Genomic DNA, 18,696 nt, shown 5'->3' with positions numbered 1-18,696 from the left:
TCCCTTCTCTCTGTTTCCCTCTGTCTTTCTCCACCCTCTCTGTTTTCTCTCTGTTTCTCAGTGGTGTATGAGCATCGCTCGCGTCTAGAGAAGTCTCTGCAGAAGGAACGTCTGGAGCACAAGAAGGCCAAAGAGGGTGAGGGAGACAAAACGGCAGCCAGTACTTTAATTCTCAATTTTACACTCTTTACAACCATGTTGATTCCATCATTTCTTCCCCTTTTGTCTCCAACAGATTATCAGGTGTTTAAACTTGAAGCCCAACAGTCACTGAACAAGGAGAAGGTAGGCCTGAGTCCCCAACTCTAGTAGTCAAGATGGAAAGTTATGCAGTTAAATTCAGCATTAATGTGCCCATCTGTTTAGTGGGACTGTTAAATGATTGTCTGACTGCCAACATCTCTCCAGACTGAGGAGCAGTTGTATTCCAATGGTTTTATTAGGTCAGCGGCACTGATGTCACTTTCTGCTGTGGCCTGAAATGCCTCTGATTTGGTTGGGGGATGTTATTCATAATATTATAGGAGGAGTGGAGACAGGGATTGTAAATGTTGATATTATAGGAGGAGTGGAGACGGATTGTAAATGTTGTTGATATTAAAGGAGGAGTGGAGACGGATTGTAAATGTTGTTGATATTAAAGGAGGAGTGGAGACAGGGATTGTAAATGTTGTTGATATTAAAGGAGGAGTGGAGACAGGGATTGTAAATGTTGATATTATAGGAGGAGTGGAGACGGATTGTAAATGTTGTTGATATTAAAGGAGGAGTGGAGACGGGGGATTGTAAATGTTGTTGATATTAAAGGAGGAGTGGAGACGGGGGATTGTAAATGTTGTTGATATTAAAGGAGGAGTGGAGACAGGGATTGTAAATGTTGATATTAAAGGAGGAGTGGAGACAGGGATTGTAAATGTTGTTGATATTAAAGGAGGACTGGAGACAGGGATTGTAAATGTTGTTGATATTAAAGGAGGAGTGGAGACTGATTGTAAATGTTGTTGATATTAAAGGATGAGTGGAGACAGGGATTGTAAATGTTGTTGATATTATAGGAGGAGTGGAGACAGGGATTGTAAATGTTGATATTAAAGGAGGACTGGAGACAGGGATTGTAAATGTTGTTGATATTATAGGATGAGTGGAGACAGGGATTGTAAATGTTGTTGATATTATAGGAGGAGTGGAGACAGGGATTGTAAATGTTGATATTAAAGGAGGACTGGAGACAGGGATTGTAAATGTTGTTGATATTATAGGAGGAGTGGAGACAGGGATTGTAAATGTTGTTGATATTAAAGGAGGACTGGAGACAGGGATTGTAAATGTTGTTGATATTAAAGGAGGAGTGGAGACTGATTGTAAATGTTGTTGATATTAAAGGATGAGTGGAGACAGGGATTGTAAATGTTGTTGATATTATAGGAGGAGTGGAGACAGGGATTGTAAATGTTGATATTAAAGGAGGACTGGAGACAGGGATTGTAAATGTTGTTGATATTATAGGAGGAGTGGAGACAGGGATTGTAAATGTTGTTGATATTAAAGGAGGAGTGGAGACAGGGATTGTAAATGTTGATATTAAAGGAGGAGTGGAGACTGATTGTAAATGTTGTTGATATTAAAGGATGAGTGGAGACAGGGATTGTAAATGTTGTTGATATTATAGGAGGAGTGGAGACAGGGATTGTAAATGTTGATATTAAAGGAGGACTGGAGACAGGGATTGTAAATGTTGTTGATATTATAGGAGGAGTGGAGACAGGGATTGTAAATGTTGTTGATATTAAAGGAGGAGTGGAGACAGGGATTGTAAATGTTGTTGATATTAAAGGAGGACTGGAGACAGGGATTGTAAATGTTGTTGATATTAAAGGAGGAGTGGAGACAGGGATTGTAAATGTTGTTGATATTAAAGGAGGAGTGGAGACAGGGATTGTAAATGTTGTTGATATTAAAGGAGGAGTGGAGACAGGGATTGTAAATGTTGATATTAAAGGAGGAGTGGAGACTGATTGTAAATGTTGTTGATATTAAAGGATGAGTGGAGACAGGGATTGTAAATGTTGTTGATATTATAGGAGGAGTGGAGACAGGGATTGTAAATGTTGATATTAAAGGAGGACTGGAGACAGGGATTGTAAATGTTGTTGATATTATAGGAGGAGTGGAGACAGGGATTGTAAATGTTGTTGATATTAAAGGAGGACTGGAGACAGGGATTGTAAATGTTGTTGATATTAAAGGAGGAGTGGAGACTGATTGTAAATGTTGTTGATATTAAAGGATGAGTGGAGACAGGGATTGTAAATGTTGTTGATATTATAGGAGGAGTGGAGACAGGGATTGTAAATGTTGATATTAAAGGAGGACTGGAGACAGGGATTGTAAATGTTGTTGATATTATAGGAGGAGTGGAGACAGGGATTGTAAATGTTGTTGATATTAAAGGAGGAGTGGAGACAGGGATTGTAAATGTTGATATTAAAGGAGGAGTGGAGACTGATTGTAAATGTTGTTGATATTAAAGGATGAGTGGAGACAGGGATTGTAAATGTTGTTGATATTATAGGAGGAGTGGAGACAGGGATTGTAAATGTTGATATTAAAGGAGGACTGGAGACAGGGATTGTAAATGTTGTTGATATTATAGGAGGAGTGGAGACAGGGATTGTAAATGTTGTTGATATTAAAGGAGGAGTGGAGACAGGGATTGTAAATGTTGTTGATATTAAAGGAGGACTGGAGACAGGGATTGTAAATGTTGTTGATATTAAAGGAGGAGTGGAGACAGGGATTGTAAATGTTGTTGATATTAAAGGAGGAGTGGAGACAGGGATTGTAAATGTTGTTGATATTAAAGGAGGAGTGGAGACAGGGATTGTAAATGTTGATATTAAAGGAGGAGTGGAGACTGATTGTAAATGTTGTTGATATTAAAGGATGAGTGGAGACAGGGATTGTAAATGTTGTTGATATTATAGGAGGAGTGGAGACAGGGATTGTAAATGTTGATATTAAAGGAGGACTGGAGACAGGGATTGTAAATGTTGTTGATATTATAGGAGGAGTGGAGACAGGGATTGTAAATGTTGTTGATATTAAAGGATGAGTGGAGACAGGGATTGTAAATGTTGTTGATATTATAGGAGGAGTGGAGACAGGGATTGTAAATGTTGATATTAAAGGAGGACTGGGGACAGGGATTGTAAATGTTGTTGATATTATAGGAGGAGTGGAGACAGGGATTGTAAATGTTGTTGATATTAAAGGAGGAGTGGAGACAGGGATTGTAAATGTTGATATTAAAGGAGGAGTGGAGACTGATTGTAAATGTTGTTGATATTAAAGGATGAGTGGAGACAGGGATTGTAAATGTTGTTGATATTATAGGAGGAGTGGAGACAGGGATTGTAAATGTTGATATTAAAGGAGGACTGGAGACAGGGATTGTAAATGTTGTTGATATTATAGGAGGAGTGGAGACAGGGATTGTAAATGTTGTTGATATTAAAGGAGGAGTGGAGACAGGGATTGTAAATGTTGTTGATATTAAAGGAGGACTGGAGACAGGGATTGTAAATGTTGTTGATATTAAAGGAGGAGTGGAGACAGGGATTGTAAATGTTGTTGATATTAAAGGAGGAGTGGAGACAGGGATTGTAAATGTTGTTGATATTAAAGGAGGAGTGGAGACAGGGATTGTAAATGTTGATATTAAAGGAGGAGTGGAGACTGATTGTAAATGTTGTTGATATTAAAGGATGAGTGGAGACAGGGATTGTAAATGTTGTTGATATTATAGGAGGAGTGGAGACAGGGATTGTAAATGTTGATATTAAAGGAGGACTGGAGACAGGGATTGTAAATGTTGTTGATATTATAGGAGGAGTGGAGACAGGGATTGTAAATGTTGTTGATATTAAAGGAGGAGTGGAGACAGGATTGTAAATGTTTGTCATTTGTTAAACAGCAGGACTCCAGCAGCAGATTGAACTCATTACATGGGCAGCACCAGATGCTGAAGGTCAGTACACACACACACACACACACACACACACACACACACACACACACACACTGACCCATCCTCTGTCCTTGTTGTTTTAGAAGCAGCTTGAGGACCTGAAGAAGCAGCACTATGAGCTGCAGGAGCAGCATCAGATTCAGGGAGAGGACCACGGCAAGGCCTTGGACGAACACAAGGACCGCTTCGACAAACTACAGCAGACCAAAGAGATGGAAGCCTCCAAACTCAAAGGTACAGACACACACACAAGGACATGAGTAAATACTAGCATGCCTTTGTCTCCCTCTCCTGACTTTAAGCGGTTTTGGAGTTGATGCACGAAACAATGGTATAATAAGATTTGTAATAAGTATGGTACATGGTGTCTATGTGTTTGTGTTATTACTGTAGAGAATGTGTATAATCTGCGAGAGGAGAATAGGCAGCTGAGGAAAGCTCACCAGGACATCCATGTCCAATTGCAGGATGCACGGGTGAGTACTGGGAATTGGTGCTGAGCGATTAACCCATATTTCATATTTTTTGGGGGGGTGGGGGGGGTTACTAAACAAGAAATTGACCGACGTCGGTTCAATTACTTGAATTACATTTATAATTTCTTGGGGTAAAATGTGCCGTTTCTCTGGAGAGAAATCAAATCATTCACGAGAGAATTCAACTTTAGAACTATGGGACGCTGGGCTGAAGGGAGTTGAAGGTTTCATTAAACAAATATTCAACCTAGTTCAGCGCAGAAAAGTCATAATTAACAACAACAACCATAATCGATAGCGGCAGTTTTTTTCCTGCTCGTGACACTGGTCAGAGAGGAAGAGGCGAAGCGAAGCGAGAGGTTTCACTCGACAGTTTGTCCAAAATAATCCCAAATGCGTTTGACTTATTTTGGACCTAAGCTTGTTTCCTGCCTTCTCACCTTTGGGACAATGACTCCCATTGTTAGGGCGGGGAGACATGAGCATTTCATAATTGCATACAGATGTCAGGACGGATACACTTTTATGCCTACTACGTTAGATACACGAAGACCGCACACAACGACGGACATAGACAGTTCGCAAAAGTATGCCTTCTCTATTTTGAATAACTAGTCAAATGATTTTGTCAGATAACTCTGCAGCATTCTTAGGCAGGCTAGCTAAATAGGATAACTAAAGTATGGCGAGAAGAGAGATGCTGGCTGGCTGGCTGGCTGGCTGGCTGGCTGGCTGGCTGGCTGGCTGGCTGAGAAATAATAGTCATCAAAATAAAAACTAAGTAATAAACGCAACTGATACACAACTATTGATGTTGTCGTGACTTGACATTAATCTGAAGACGGTTATTTATCTAATCATCTAAATATGTTTAATTGTTAGCCGATTTCAATGGATCATGTAACAATTAACCTACTAGGATTTGGGGCACCACTAGAGCGGTTCATTAGAGTTACGATCTCCCAAATGAAACTCTTAAAGATATGTACCTATCACATCTAATAACAGTCCTTCTTAATTATTATCTCGGATCAGATCATCATTCTGAACCGTTGTAACTTCTTTGCATCTGCAAAAACCTTATGATTCAGTACTACACAAATTGGTTTAATTATTTATTTACTAGCTAATTAAATGGTAACACAGGAAAAACACACACTTAACACGTTAAAACAGGTCCCTAGTGGACTGACGACAATATAGCTGCTTGTTACAAAAGACATGGAGAGGGAGAGAGGGACAAAGACACTTAACGTTGGTACATTTAGAAACTACTCTCACTTATAGTACTCCTGTACTTTGCACACAAACTGCCTCCTGCTTGGAGTAAGAAATCATGAATGTATTGGTTTCTCTCTGTCGACGGGCCGCCTTGGAAAAGGTTTTGGGCCTTTTCGCCGCATGCTTGTAAGGCTCTGATTCTCCAAAAATGGTTACAACAAGTCTTCTACTGTTGTCCTCTGTAGTCGTCCGGTATCCGGTGACTTGTCGCGTCGTCCTGAATAGAACTACAGAGTTGATTTTCCTTCCGTTCGCTCCTGAAGATGCTTCTTTGAAGATAGGCTAGCCAGCCGTGTCGATGGTTCCCAGTAGGGTGATGAGAGTAGCGTAGTACGATGGTTTGAGCAGTGTAGTAGAGTGGTCCCACTTAAATTCGCTTATCTAGATACTTAGGACCGCTAATCAACCGTACCAGTGATTGTCCGCGAGCTGAGTTTATCGTCTCTACCTCGTGTTGAGTTCAAACCACTTTAAACGTGCAGCTGCAGCTCTACGTTTCTCTGGTCTGATATGTTCATTCTTAACCCATAATTTTATACAGTTTGTTCGAAAGGGCGGTTCCATCAGGCGAGACGTTCTCTGACCTCACTCGGGCGTGACTTGTCACTGTGCAAAGTTTATGTTAAAACAATTCTCTCTTATGGCTCCTAAAATCACATCCCTCTCAACAAAAACACTCATCATTTTTCATATAGCATGCACAACGCATAGGATGGACACTTCATACATGTAGTGCGTATACTTTCCAAGTTACAGTATTTCCTGTATAACATTTTTAATGACATCACAAAATGACATTAGTGTCCTATAGATTGGCTCTGACCATTCCCCACCTTCTATGTTACAAATATTGTTCCAGTATTCGCTTTAGAATGTGTTCGAGTTTCAGTGTGAAGACAAACTCATTCCTCTGGTGAACATTGGAGAAGGAGAGCTGATTGTTCTGTCCTTGATTTACAACAGGCAGTGAGTTGTTTATCCCCCCCCCCCCCCCCCCCCTAGTTCTGGGGGTCTGGTTGAAGTTATTCATTGCAAACCTGATCTGACCAATTTGGATCCTCACAGGACAGTCATGGCAATGTCTACCAAATGTGGACCTGACAGAGATGGAATATTTTTAATGTTTTGGCAATTGAATGTTCACTATTTTTGGCTTTTGGAAAAATTATTGTTATTTCGTTCATTTAAAAATGCATTTAATATTTAAAAAAATAATCAAAAACCCAGATTATTTTTTTAATCGAACCTAAACCAAATCGACCTCAAAAAGAACTTGTTATTCAGCCCTACTGGTAACCACAGAGCTTGGTCAACCTCAAATTGTTTATGTAAAAAAAACATAGATATAAAATATGGAAGAAGTTCTCTTAAGGCCATTGGATAGCTAGGAGGATCCATGACCATGTTATGTATTATATTTAATTATTATTATTACAGATAGTACATAAGGACTTGAAGGCTGCCCATGATCAGCTTGCACTGACACTAGAGGACCACAAGAGTGCGCTGGCCGCAGCTCAGGTAGGTGGACACTACTGTGTGGGGATATGATGGTTCTTTCTAACATATCTGGGGACTATCCTGGTTTCTAACATGATATCTAGGGACTATCCTGGTTTCTAACATGATATCTGGGGACTATCCTGGTTTCTAACATGATATCTGGGGACTATCCTGGTTTCTAACATGATATCTGGGGACTATCCTGGTTTCTAACATGATATCTGGGGACTATCCTGGTTGGTTTCTAACATGATATCTGGGGACGATCCTGGTTGGTTTCTAACATGATATCTGGGGACGATCCTGGTTGGTTTCTAACATGATATCTAGGGAGGATCCTGGTTGGTTTCTAACATGATATCTAGGGACGATCCTGGTTGGTTTCTAACATGATATCTAGGGACGATCCTGGTTGGTTTCTAACATGATATCTAGGGACTATCCTGGTTTCTAACATGATATCTGGGGACGATCCTGGTTTCTAACATGATATCTAGGGACTATCCTGGTTTCTAACATGATATCTGGGGGCGATCCTGGTTGGTTTCTAACATGATATCTGGGGACGATCCTGGTTGGTTTCTAACATGATATCTAGGGACGATCCTGGTTGGTGTCTAACATGATATCTAGGGACGATCCTGGTTGGTTTCTAGCATGATATCTAGGGACGATCCTGGTTGGTTTCTAACATGATATCTAGGGACGATCCTGGTTGGTTTCTAACATGATATCTAGGGACGATCCTGGTTGGTGTCTAACATGATATCTAGGGACGATCCTGGTTGGTGTCTAACATGATATCTAGGGACGATCCTGGTTGGTTTCTAACATGATATCTAGGGACGATCCTGGTTGGTTTCTAACATGATATCTAAGGACGATCCTGGTTTCTAACATGATATCTAGAGACTATCCTTCTACAGCTTTCTGTCAGAAAAGCAATGTTTGATAAATGGGTTATTTAACTGGTCCAGTCCATTTGCTGGACAAGGGGGAGAAAGGACTGTACCGTTTAAATCAGGAAAGGGGGGGAGGGGGATGTAGCCTGGCTAATGGTCCTTCACTCAGATGTCTTGCCTTCTGTAGGTGGGCTGTCCCTCTGCATGTCTGCTGCCTGTCCCCCTTGCAAGAGGACCTCTCATTTCTCAACCTCTGACCCCTGATCTTCTGGCTTCCTTGATGCTGTCTTCCTGGTTCTGAGGAGGCTGCCTCCTAACGCTCTTCTAACCTTCAGCTAACCTTTGCTCATGCAAGTGCCCTTCAATAAATCTGACTTAATGTTGTTTGCATGTCCTGACCTCACTGTTTCCTTATGGTTATTTAATAGTTGACTTAAGGTTGGCTGATGGTCTTTCCTCAGGTCCAGGTAGATGAATTTAAGCATCTCAAAGAGACCCTGATCAAAATGCCCAGCCTTCGACATGGTCAAAACCCCGCCCACCAACCGGCCCAGCCTGCTGCTCTATTGGCCAAGGCCCATGAACAGGGCCCACCCCTACCACATCCTGCTGCCTTATTGGCTGAGCCCCACATAGAAGCACACACCCACCAGGAAGACCATGGGGACACACAGTCTAGGGTAGAGGAGGCTGCTCTTTTTTGCCACATCCTTCAATCTGTCATGTTATTTTGTGACACATTGTCACACACACACACACACACACACTCATCCTCTCTAACCCACTCTGTTATTTTACTAACCAGTTGCATATACAGGAGGAGGTGGTGGGCGAGCCAGAGTTCCAGTCTCAGCCTGCCGGGTCCCACCATGCAGAGAAGGAGAAAGAGGGATATGGAGAGACTGAGGGGGAGGCAGAGAGGAGTAGAGAGCTAGGGGAGGCAGAGAGGAGGAGAGAGCTGGCGGAGGGGGAGGCGGAGAGGAGGAGAGAGCTGGCAGAAGAAGAGATGGAGCAGGCGGGACAGCCCCAGAAGCTGGAGGAGGAATCTGAACAACCACAGGAGGACGAGGGGTTGGAGGCAGACCACGACCAGCCAGACAACAACGCTCTGAACCGTCAGAGACGCCAACCACAACAGGTAAGAACTAGTTAGAGACACTTAGAACAGCTTAATACAAGGTCTTTAGAACCACGCTAGTACTGCTCAGTGGTGGGAAAAGTACCCCCCATTAAGATACCTTCATACCTTAAGGGAACATTTCGGCATTTCGTGTATGATCAGTGAGAAAGTCCATATTGCAAATGTACGGTCCCTTACTAGACGTCCGAAATCGTTTGTAAAATTCGCGGTCGGCGTCGGGCCGTGCGGTAGGGCCAGACCTACCGGGAAGTCATCAAATGAACTTTGTCGGACATTCGGTTTCCGTTTTATAAAATAAACAAGTTTTTGACCGTTTTTCCGCTATCCCGGAATTTCCCACAAGAGGGCATACGGAATCATATGGCAATTTGGCAAAACATCACGAATCACGACGGGGCCTTATCTCGAAAACGGAAAATATTTCGAAGCCGAAACTTGGTGAGCGTAGGTTTGGCATAATGGGCAGTTGGCCCCGAACAAGATGGCGTCTAGGCCTCGACGGTTTTTGAGTTATGGCCGTTTTTCTGGGATTAAAGGTCCTAAATGGAAATAGAGAAATTATTTTTCCACTTCAGGTCAAAGTCAAGGAGCCTCCGGTGTCAATAAAAAAAGAACCAGCCATTTATCTATCGTCATTTAAGAGAAACGGAACAATGACAACTTGGCGATGGTCACAAATAGGCGTTTTTTTTTTTCAACGGTTACAGATCCAGTTGCAGGGTGTTCATACGAATCTTTTTAAAGTGTGCTGCGGAGCTCTGCGAGATTTCTGTGATTTTCTATGATTTTCTGAAATAACACACACATACTAAACCCTCCGTAAATAACTCAGTTGTTAACGTAAAGACTTAAAACTCAGGATTCTGTAACAGCATACCCCAATGAGGATATGTGGTGATTTATAGCTTCCTGTGCCAACCGGAAGTGCCATAATTGGTGTCTCAGGGGCTGTTTCAAAGGGTTAAAAAAGTCTGATCTGTCCAAAACTTCATATATGTGATTAGGCAACCCCCATGAACTGTAAATCAGTCATTTTTCCCCAAAAAATTCAAAGGAAAAAAAAATCACACTAAAACACAACTTGAATGGAGGGACGTATTGGGGTGCGTAGAGACAGACAGTGGCTGCAATAGTTAGCTTTGTTCGAGCTAAAAAAGAACCGTCAGACCTAGAGTTCCGAAACTTTAGAAACCTGTTCTAGACCTCCGGCCGATGGTGCGTGGTGAGTTACGTGGCTCTAGACGGTTCTCGGACCGAGAAACGGCCTCGTACATTTGCAATACCTTCAATTCATTTTGACCATTACGAAAATGACGACGTTTAGAAAAGTCTCAGAGACGCAAGGCTAGGTGCATTGAAACCGGCTCGGCCCATAGAGACAGACCCCAACGTTTCTGTCCGATAGCTCGTTCAAGGACCCCGTAGCAAGGCATGGAAAAAAGTGGATTTTCAGCACCAATTAGGGTTTTTCTCGGACACCAAATTACCTATCGAGCCGAAACTCGGGATTCGGGGTCGCCTCACATAGGACTTCACATAATGTCCGAACTGGACCCGCAGCTAGAACGTAACTATGTGTTTTACCTTTTTATTATGTTTTAAACTAAAGGCGCTGTGAATTATGGGACTGCTCTGACATATGTGATAGTTGGCTTCTAAATGAGTAGTAAAAAGTGGGTTTGGTGTCATAATGACATCTGATTGACTGATGGACACTGACTTGCTAGTTGACTTTTGTGCATTTGCAATATGTTTAAACGGAGAGGGACCATCACCAAAATGGCATTCTGAAATCAACACAAAAAATGGCATCACCATAGTCTCCAGACTGTGCTGAGTTCAACGAGCTATCCCGCTTGACCGTAGCTCGCTCGGTCTAAGCGCAACGACCATTAGAAAAGTAGGCCCAAAATGAAGCCTGCCCCACAATGTCATTTGCTTTTGAGTGACAGTGAGAGAACCGTTAGGGTGAGAAGAAAAATTCCACCACATGAATGTTCCTAAGGTCCTCCCGATCTGTACAAGCCTAACCTTGACCGTGTGGCATTAACCCTTAAGAGTAAAACAGTGTTTTTTGATCTCACAGATTACAGTGTCATCTCTCCCCATAGGAATACATTGCCTGCACCCCTAATTTCAACCTGAAGTCTATATGGGTTATGAATGCCGTATGAACCTGTCTTCGGTACCAGTCCATCAGGCCACTATGAGGTCTACCTGTGTTGATTCTGAGCTTCCTGGACCAACCGGAAGTGGTTAAAATGCCCCTAAAAGTGTTTACCCATACCCTGCCTGCAGTTTGACAGACATAGTGCATTCAACCCTGTGTAAATCAGTCAGTTCTTAACGTAAGGACTTAAAACTCAGGATTCTGTAACAGCATACCCCAATGGGGATATGTGTTGATTTATAGCTTCCTGTGCCAACCGGAAGTGCCATAACTGGTGTCTCAGGGGCTGTTTCGAGGGGTTAAAAAAGTCTGATCTTTCCAAAACTTCATATGTGTGATTAGGCAACCCCCATGAACTGTAAATCAGTCATTTTTCCCCAAAAAAATCAAAGGAAAAAAAAATCACACTAAAACACACCTTGGATGGAGGGACGTATTGGGGTGCGTAGAGACAGACAGTGGCTGCAATAGTTAGCTTTGTTGGAGCTAAAAAAGAACCGTCAGACCTAGAGTTCCGAAACTTTAGAAACCTGTTCTAGACCTCCGGTCGATGGTGCGTGGTGAGTTACGTGGCTCTAGACGGTTCTCGGACCGAGAAACAGCCTCGTACATTTGCAATACCTTCAATTCATTTTGACCATTACGAAAATGACGACGTTCAGAAAAGTCTCAGAGACGCAAGGCTAGGTGCATTGAAACCGGCTCGGCCCATAGAGACGGACCCCGACGTGTCTGTCCGATAGCTCGTTCAAGGACCCCGTAGCAAGTCATGGAAAATAGTGGATTTTCAGCACCAATTAGGGTTTTTCTCGGACACCAAATGACCTATTGAGCCGAAACTTGGGATTCGGGGTCGCCTCAGCTAGGCCAACACATAACTTAAGAAATGGACCCGCAGCTAGAACGTAACTACGTGTTTTATGGTTTTTTTATGGTTTGAACCCAAGGCGTTGTGAATTTTGGGCCAGCTCTGAAGTATGTAATAGTTGGCTACTAAACGAGTTGGAAAAAGTGGGTTTGGTGTCAGTTTGTATCAGTTTGGTGTCAGAATGATATCTAATTGACTGATGGACTCTTGTCCACTTGACTCTTGTACATTTGCAATATGTTTAAACAGTGAGGTACCATCATCAAAAGCGACATTCTGAAATCAACCCTAACGAGCGATTGAGATGAACCAGAATCACTGCAAAGCCATCCCGAGTTCATCGGGCCAGTCAATTTCACATTCCTGCAGGATTTTTATAGCATGACCAATTCGTGATGGTGCCGGCCCATTGAAACATATTGCAAATGCACAGTGACTTTGAAAAAGTAAGGAAACATAAACAAAAAAAATCCATTTTTTTTTTTTTTGGGTGACCAGTTGCACGTGCATTTGCAATATGATTCTATAGTGAAAAAACATATTGCAAATGCACAGTGACTTTGAAAAAGTAAGGAAACATAAACAAAAAAAATCTAAATTTTTTGGGGGGGGATGACCAGTTGCATGTGCATTTGCAATATGATTCTATAGTGAAAAAACATATTGCAAATGCACAGTGACTTTGAAAAAGTAAGGAAAAATAAACAAAAAAAATCTAAAAAATGTTTTGGGGGATGACCAGTTGCACGTGCATTTGCAATATGATTCTATAGTGAAAAAACATATTGCAAATGCACAGTGACTTTGAAAAAGTAAGGAAACATAAACAAAAAAAATCTAAATTTTTTGGGGGGGGATGACCAGTTGCATGTGCATTTGCAATATGATTCTATAGTGAAAAAACATATTGCAAATGCACAGTGACTTTGAAAAAGTAAGGAAACATAAACAAAAAAAACCCAAAATTTTTATTTTTGGGTGACCAGTTGTACGTGCATTTGCAATATGATTCTATAGTGAAAAAACATATTGCAAATGCACAGTGACTTTGAAAAAGTAAGGAAACATAAACAAAAAAAATCTAAATTTTTTTTGGGGGGATGACCAGTTGCACGTGCATTTGCAATATGATTCTATAGTGAAAAAACATATTGCAAATGCACAGTGACTTTGAAAAAGTAAGGAAACATAAACAAAAAAAATCTAAATTTTTTTGGGGGGGATGACCAGTTGCATGTGCATTTGCAATATGATTCTATAGTGAAAAAACATATTGCAAATGCACAGTGACTTTGAAAAAGTAAGGAAACATAAACAAAAAAAATCAAAACATTTTTTTTTTGGGTGACCAGTTGCACGTGCATTTGCAATATGATTCTATAGTGAAAAAACATCACCAAAAGCGACATTCTGAAATCAACCCAAACGAGCGATTGAGATGACCCAGAATCACTGCAAAGCCATCCCGAGTTCATCGGGCCAGTCAATTTCACATTCCTGCAGGATTTTTATAGCATGACAAATTCGTGATGGTACCTGCCCATTAAAACATATTGCAAATGCACAGTGACTTTGAAAAAGTAAGGAAACATAGAATCAAATTATTTTTTTGGGGGTTACCAGTTGCACATTTCAGATCACCAGTTGCACATTTCAGATCACCAGTTGCACATTTCAGATCACCAGTTGCACGGAGGAAAATCGTTACTTTTGACTTTGACTTTTGACTTCCTATGACATCATATTGCAAATGGACAAAACATATTCCTTATGCACAAGTAAAAAAAATAAAATTATGATAATAACATTTTACAAAAGTATATTCATACACTTCTTACACATGATTAATTGTCTTAAAATCGAAACAATTTCGAAAAACGGTCCAGAAAGCACTTTTTTTAGTTTTTAAAGTTTTTAAAAAAAATCAAATTTTCGACTTTTGACATCCTATTAAATCATATTGCAAATGGACAAAACATATGCCTTATGCACAAGTAAAAAAAAAAAAAAAAATTATGATAATAAAATACGAATAAAGTATGTTGATACAGTTCTTATACGTGTGTAATTGACACAAAATTCGAAAGAATTTTGAAAAACGGTCCAGAAAGCACTTTTTTAAGGATATGTGAAGTTTTTTACCAAATTGACATTTTTGACTTTTGACCTTTGACTTCCTATGAAATCATATTCCAAATGGAGAAAACATATGCCTTATGCACTAGTAAAAAAAAAAAAAAAATGATAATAAAGTATGACTAAAGTATGTTGATAAAGTTCTTATACATGTGTAATTGACATAAAAATTGAAAGAATTTTGAAAAACGGTCCAGAAAGCACTTTTTTAAGGATGTGTGAAGTTTTTTACCAAATTTTGACATTTTTGACTTTTGACTTTTGACTTCCTATGAAATCATATTGCAAATGGACAAAACATATGCCTTATGCGCACGTAATTAAAAAAAAAAAAATTTGATATCAAAATTGGACAAAAGTATATTCATACAGTTCTTACACATGTGTAATTGACAAAAAAAAGCGAAAGAATTTCGAAAAAAGGCCCAGAAAGCACTTTTTTAAGGGGTAAAAAGTTTTTGAAAAAAATATCATTTTTTCAAAATTTTTCTTTTGGATGTTGACTTAGGTTGCATTTCCAATATGAAAAACCCAGGTGGAGCGCACTCGCCCCCTGTTGGATTTTTGAGGTGTTACAATTGGCAATTGCCATATGGCATTTGCCATATACTTTGCACGAATCAACGCCGCTTTGGGTGGTATTGGACATCGTGTACATGGTTTGTCCAATGCCAATATCTTGACATTCATTTTTGTACAATTCAGGGGGGTATTCCCTTACATAGAAAATGACTCAAGTGAAAGTCACCCAGTAAAATACAACTTGAGTAAAAGTCTAAAAGTGTTTTGGTTTTGAATATACTTAAATATCAAAAGTAAATGTAATTACTGAAATGTACTTAAGTATCAAAAATAAAAAGCAAAAGTGTGAATAATTTCTAATGACTTACATTAAGCAAACCAGTAAACACAATTTTCGTGTTTTTAATTTTAATTTTTTAATGTACGGATTGCTAGGGGCACACTCCAACACTCAGACATCATTTACAAATGAAGCATTTGTGCTTAGTGAGTCCACCAGATCAGAGGCAGTAGGGATGACCAGGGAAGTGTGTGAAGTGGACCATGTTCTGTCCTGCTAAGCATTCAAAATGTAATGAGTACTTTTGGGTGTCAGTAAAAATGTATGGAGTAAAAAGTACATAATTTTCTTTTGGAATGCAGTGAAGTAAAAGTTGTCAAATATTAATTGTAATGTGCAGATACCCCCAAAAAACGACTTAAGTTGTACTTTAAAGTATTTTTACTTAAGTACTTCACACCAATGTACTCCTTAATACAATATCTTTAGAACAGCATGTTGTCTCGGTGTCTGTCTGGTTTCCCCAGGATCCACAAAGTGACATCCATCTCGTCCCTGAGACCCACCTCCAGCAGGAGGCCCAGGTGGAGCGTGTGAAGTCTGCCTACGAGCAGCAGCAGGTGCAGCAGCGCCTGGAGGCTGAGCGGGCCCAGAGGACGAGGGAGCTCCAGCTGCGCCAGGAGGCCCTGCAGGCCCAGAAAATGAGCGTGCAGAGGGAGAGAGAGATGCGTCTGCGAGCTCAGCACGAGAGAGAGGAACAGCACCAGCATCAAGAGGAGGCCCGTCGGGAACAGCTAGTGAAGGAGGAGCAACTCAGGTCAGAGGGCAAGGGGCAGGGGTCAAAGGTTATGTAGAGATCACGAAGAGGTATTTAGTTAAATTCAATACAATTAATCAATTACTTACTGAAAACAATTTGACCCCATATGGAATAATGTTACAATATGTTATGTTATATTGTTCAGGAAGAAGAGTGACTATGAGAACCCAAACAATGACATCGTCCAGGGTGATGAAGAACCTCATATTGATGATGACGAAGGTGAGATAATCAAGTCACAAAATGTTCTGTCTGGATTCTGGAACCATTTTTAAAGAGGGAGACTGCTATTGACATTTAGACAAAATTAGTTTTTTTAAATTTTTGTTTGTAAAAAAATAAAAAATCCTCTGCATTTTTGACTGAGTAATTGTGATTGTATTGACATACTTACCCTGACTCACTGTTGGTTTACTGTGTGTACAGAGAGGGACACCCACTTGGAGAAGGACAACCAAGAGGAAGAGGACCACCGAGTACCACAGCGACAGGTCAGACAGATATTTAAATGTACCAGTCTCTATCAACCACTGATTTCAATGACTGTCACATGGTCTGAGGTGAATCTGACCCCAGTTTGAACTGTCGTTTTCACTCTTATTTATTATTTGACATGTTTTTATTATATTTATGAATCATATTCAAACTTGATATTATCATGTTCAAACATGTTCTACGCCTTTAAAGTTAAATTATTGAATTGACATTAGTTGACTCTGACTCGGTACATGTCTTTCTAAGGAGTCCTAAAGCCGTAGTTAGTGATGTAGTGAATTATGGAGGATCTGTTGGCACTGGAGGGCTCTCCTTCCCTGCCTGACACAAACATCAGCCTCAACCCCTACTCTCTCTTTCCCTGCCTGACACAAACATCAGCCCCAACCCCTACTCTCTCTCCCTGCCTGACACAAACATCAGCCCCAACCCCTACTCTCTCTCCCTGCCTGACACAAACATCAGCCTCAACCCCTACTCTCTCTCCCTGCCTGACACAAACATCAGCCTCAACCCCTACTCTCTCTTTCCCTGCCTGACACAAACATCAGCCCCAACCCCTACTCTCTCTTTCCCTGCCTGACACAAACATCAGCCTCAACCCCTACTCTCTCTCTCCCTGCCTGACACAAACATCAGCCTCAACCCCTACTCTCTCTTTCCCTGCCTGACACAAACATCAGCCTCAACCACTACTCTCTCTCTCCCTGCCTGACACAAACATCAGCCTCAACCCCTACTCTCTCTCCCTGCCTGACACAAACATCAGCCTCAACCCCTACTCTCTCTTTCCCTGCCTGACACAAACATCAGCCTCAACCCCTACTCTCTCTTTCCCTGCCTGACACAAACATCAGCCTCAACCCCTACTCTCTCGCTCTCTCTCTCCCTGCCTGACACAAACATCAGCCTCAACCCCTACTCTCTCTTTCCCTGCCTGACACAAACATCAGCCTCAACCCCTACTCTCTCCTTCCCTGCCTGACACAAACATCAGCCTCAACCCCTACTCTCTCCTTCCCTGCCTGACACAAACATCAGCCTCAACCCCTACTCTCTCGCTCTCTCTCTCCCTGCCTGACACAAACATCAGCCTCAACCCCTACTCTCTCTTTCCCTGCCTGACACAAACATCAGCCTCAACCCCTACTCTCTCGCTCTCTCTCTCCCTGCCTGACACAAACATCAGCCTCAACCCTAGCCACAGCCTCTTGGGTATTGGCCTAGTGTTCTTTCCGTGTGTGTGTGCTTTCATAGATAGTAGAGCAGAGAAACCCACCCCAATCTGAACTGTGATATGCACAGTTTCACACACATTGACAATCTGTCGCTCTCCATCCCTCCCGTCCTGCAGGGGGCAGTAGAGGGAGAGGTGGACCCAGAGGATGACCCTAATAACCAGGGGGAGGATGAGTTTGATGTGGCAGAGGAGCAGCATCTTCAGCACAGGGAGGAAGAGGAGGCAGACATACATCTCAACCCCAATCACCCAGCCATAGATGAGGAACTGGTGGTGAGAGAAGGAGGGAGGGAGGAGAGAAGAGAGGGAAAGGAAGTAAGGAGACAACAGAAGTAGTCAGAGATATACCAGGATGACAAACTTAGGCTCTGATACAAGCAACAGGTAAAAGTTGTTCCGGTGACTTTGCCATGGTTACAGTTGTCATGGTTTCTGTGTTTGCAGATGGCGGTAAACCCAGATCAGCAGGAAGACAACCTGGATGACCAGTATCCGGAGGAGGACGAGGTACACACACACACACACACACACACACACAGAGGTTCAAACAGGGGGAGGAAGAAGACATGGTCTGATGGTGGTTAACCTTGTTAGGTGCAGGAGGATTTGGCCGGGGGGCAGAAGACGGAGGAGGAGCCATACAACGAGGAGAAAGGAGAACACGTGAGTCTAGGAACACTATGGAATATTGTACGTGGAACCTTGAGTGAGAAAACAGCCGTGGGTTTGTCCCAGAGCAGAGACCTGTAGATAAACCTTCAGACTCTCTCAGCATAGTCCCAGACCTGTAGATAAACCTTCAGACTCTCTCAGCATAGTCCCAGAGCAGAGACCT

At 41.6% G+C, this 18,696-nt stretch overlaps 1 protein-coding gene across 2 annotated transcripts in view; it reads left to right on the top strand.

Annotated features, from left to right (window-relative positions):
- The window catches only part of LOC139386160 (Golgi integral membrane protein 4-like), a 37,511-nt gene that overhangs the window by 16,908 nt on the left and 1,907 nt on the right, over window positions 1-18,696 (top strand). Inside the window, exons 2-15 of one of the 2 annotated variants that reach the window (XM_071131618.1) lie at window positions 62-136; window positions 236-285; window positions 3,974-4,027; window positions 4,111-4,261; window positions 4,421-4,503; window positions 7,222-7,305; window positions 8,651-8,869; window positions 8,995-9,327; window positions 15,834-16,123; window positions 16,272-16,348; window positions 16,553-16,617; window positions 17,976-18,134; window positions 18,306-18,368; window positions 18,456-18,524. In XM_071131618.1, coding sequence (XP_070987719.1) covers window positions 62-136; window positions 236-285; window positions 3,974-4,027; window positions 4,111-4,261; window positions 4,421-4,503; window positions 7,222-7,305; window positions 8,651-8,869; window positions 8,995-9,327; window positions 15,834-16,123; window positions 16,272-16,348; window positions 16,553-16,617; window positions 17,976-18,134; window positions 18,306-18,368; window positions 18,456-18,524 — 1,772 coding nt within the window. The remainder of the gene's footprint in view (window positions 1-61; window positions 137-235; window positions 286-3,973; window positions 4,028-4,110; window positions 4,262-4,420; window positions 4,504-7,221; window positions 7,306-8,650; window positions 8,870-8,994; window positions 9,328-15,833; window positions 16,124-16,271; window positions 16,349-16,552; window positions 16,618-17,975; window positions 18,135-18,305; window positions 18,369-18,455; window positions 18,525-18,696) is intronic. The other variant, XM_071131619.1, reaches the window with a different exon arrangement.

This window comes from Oncorhynchus clarkii, chromosome 27, assembly GCF_045791955.1.
Source record: "Oncorhynchus clarkii lewisi isolate Uvic-CL-2024 chromosome 27, UVic_Ocla_1.0, whole genome shotgun sequence".
Lineage (NCBI taxonomy): Eukaryota > Metazoa > Chordata > Actinopteri > Salmoniformes > Salmonidae > Oncorhynchus > Oncorhynchus clarkii.
The sequence above is the reverse complement of the archived record's forward strand: the minus strand, read 5'-3'. Positions and strand labels throughout refer to the sequence as shown.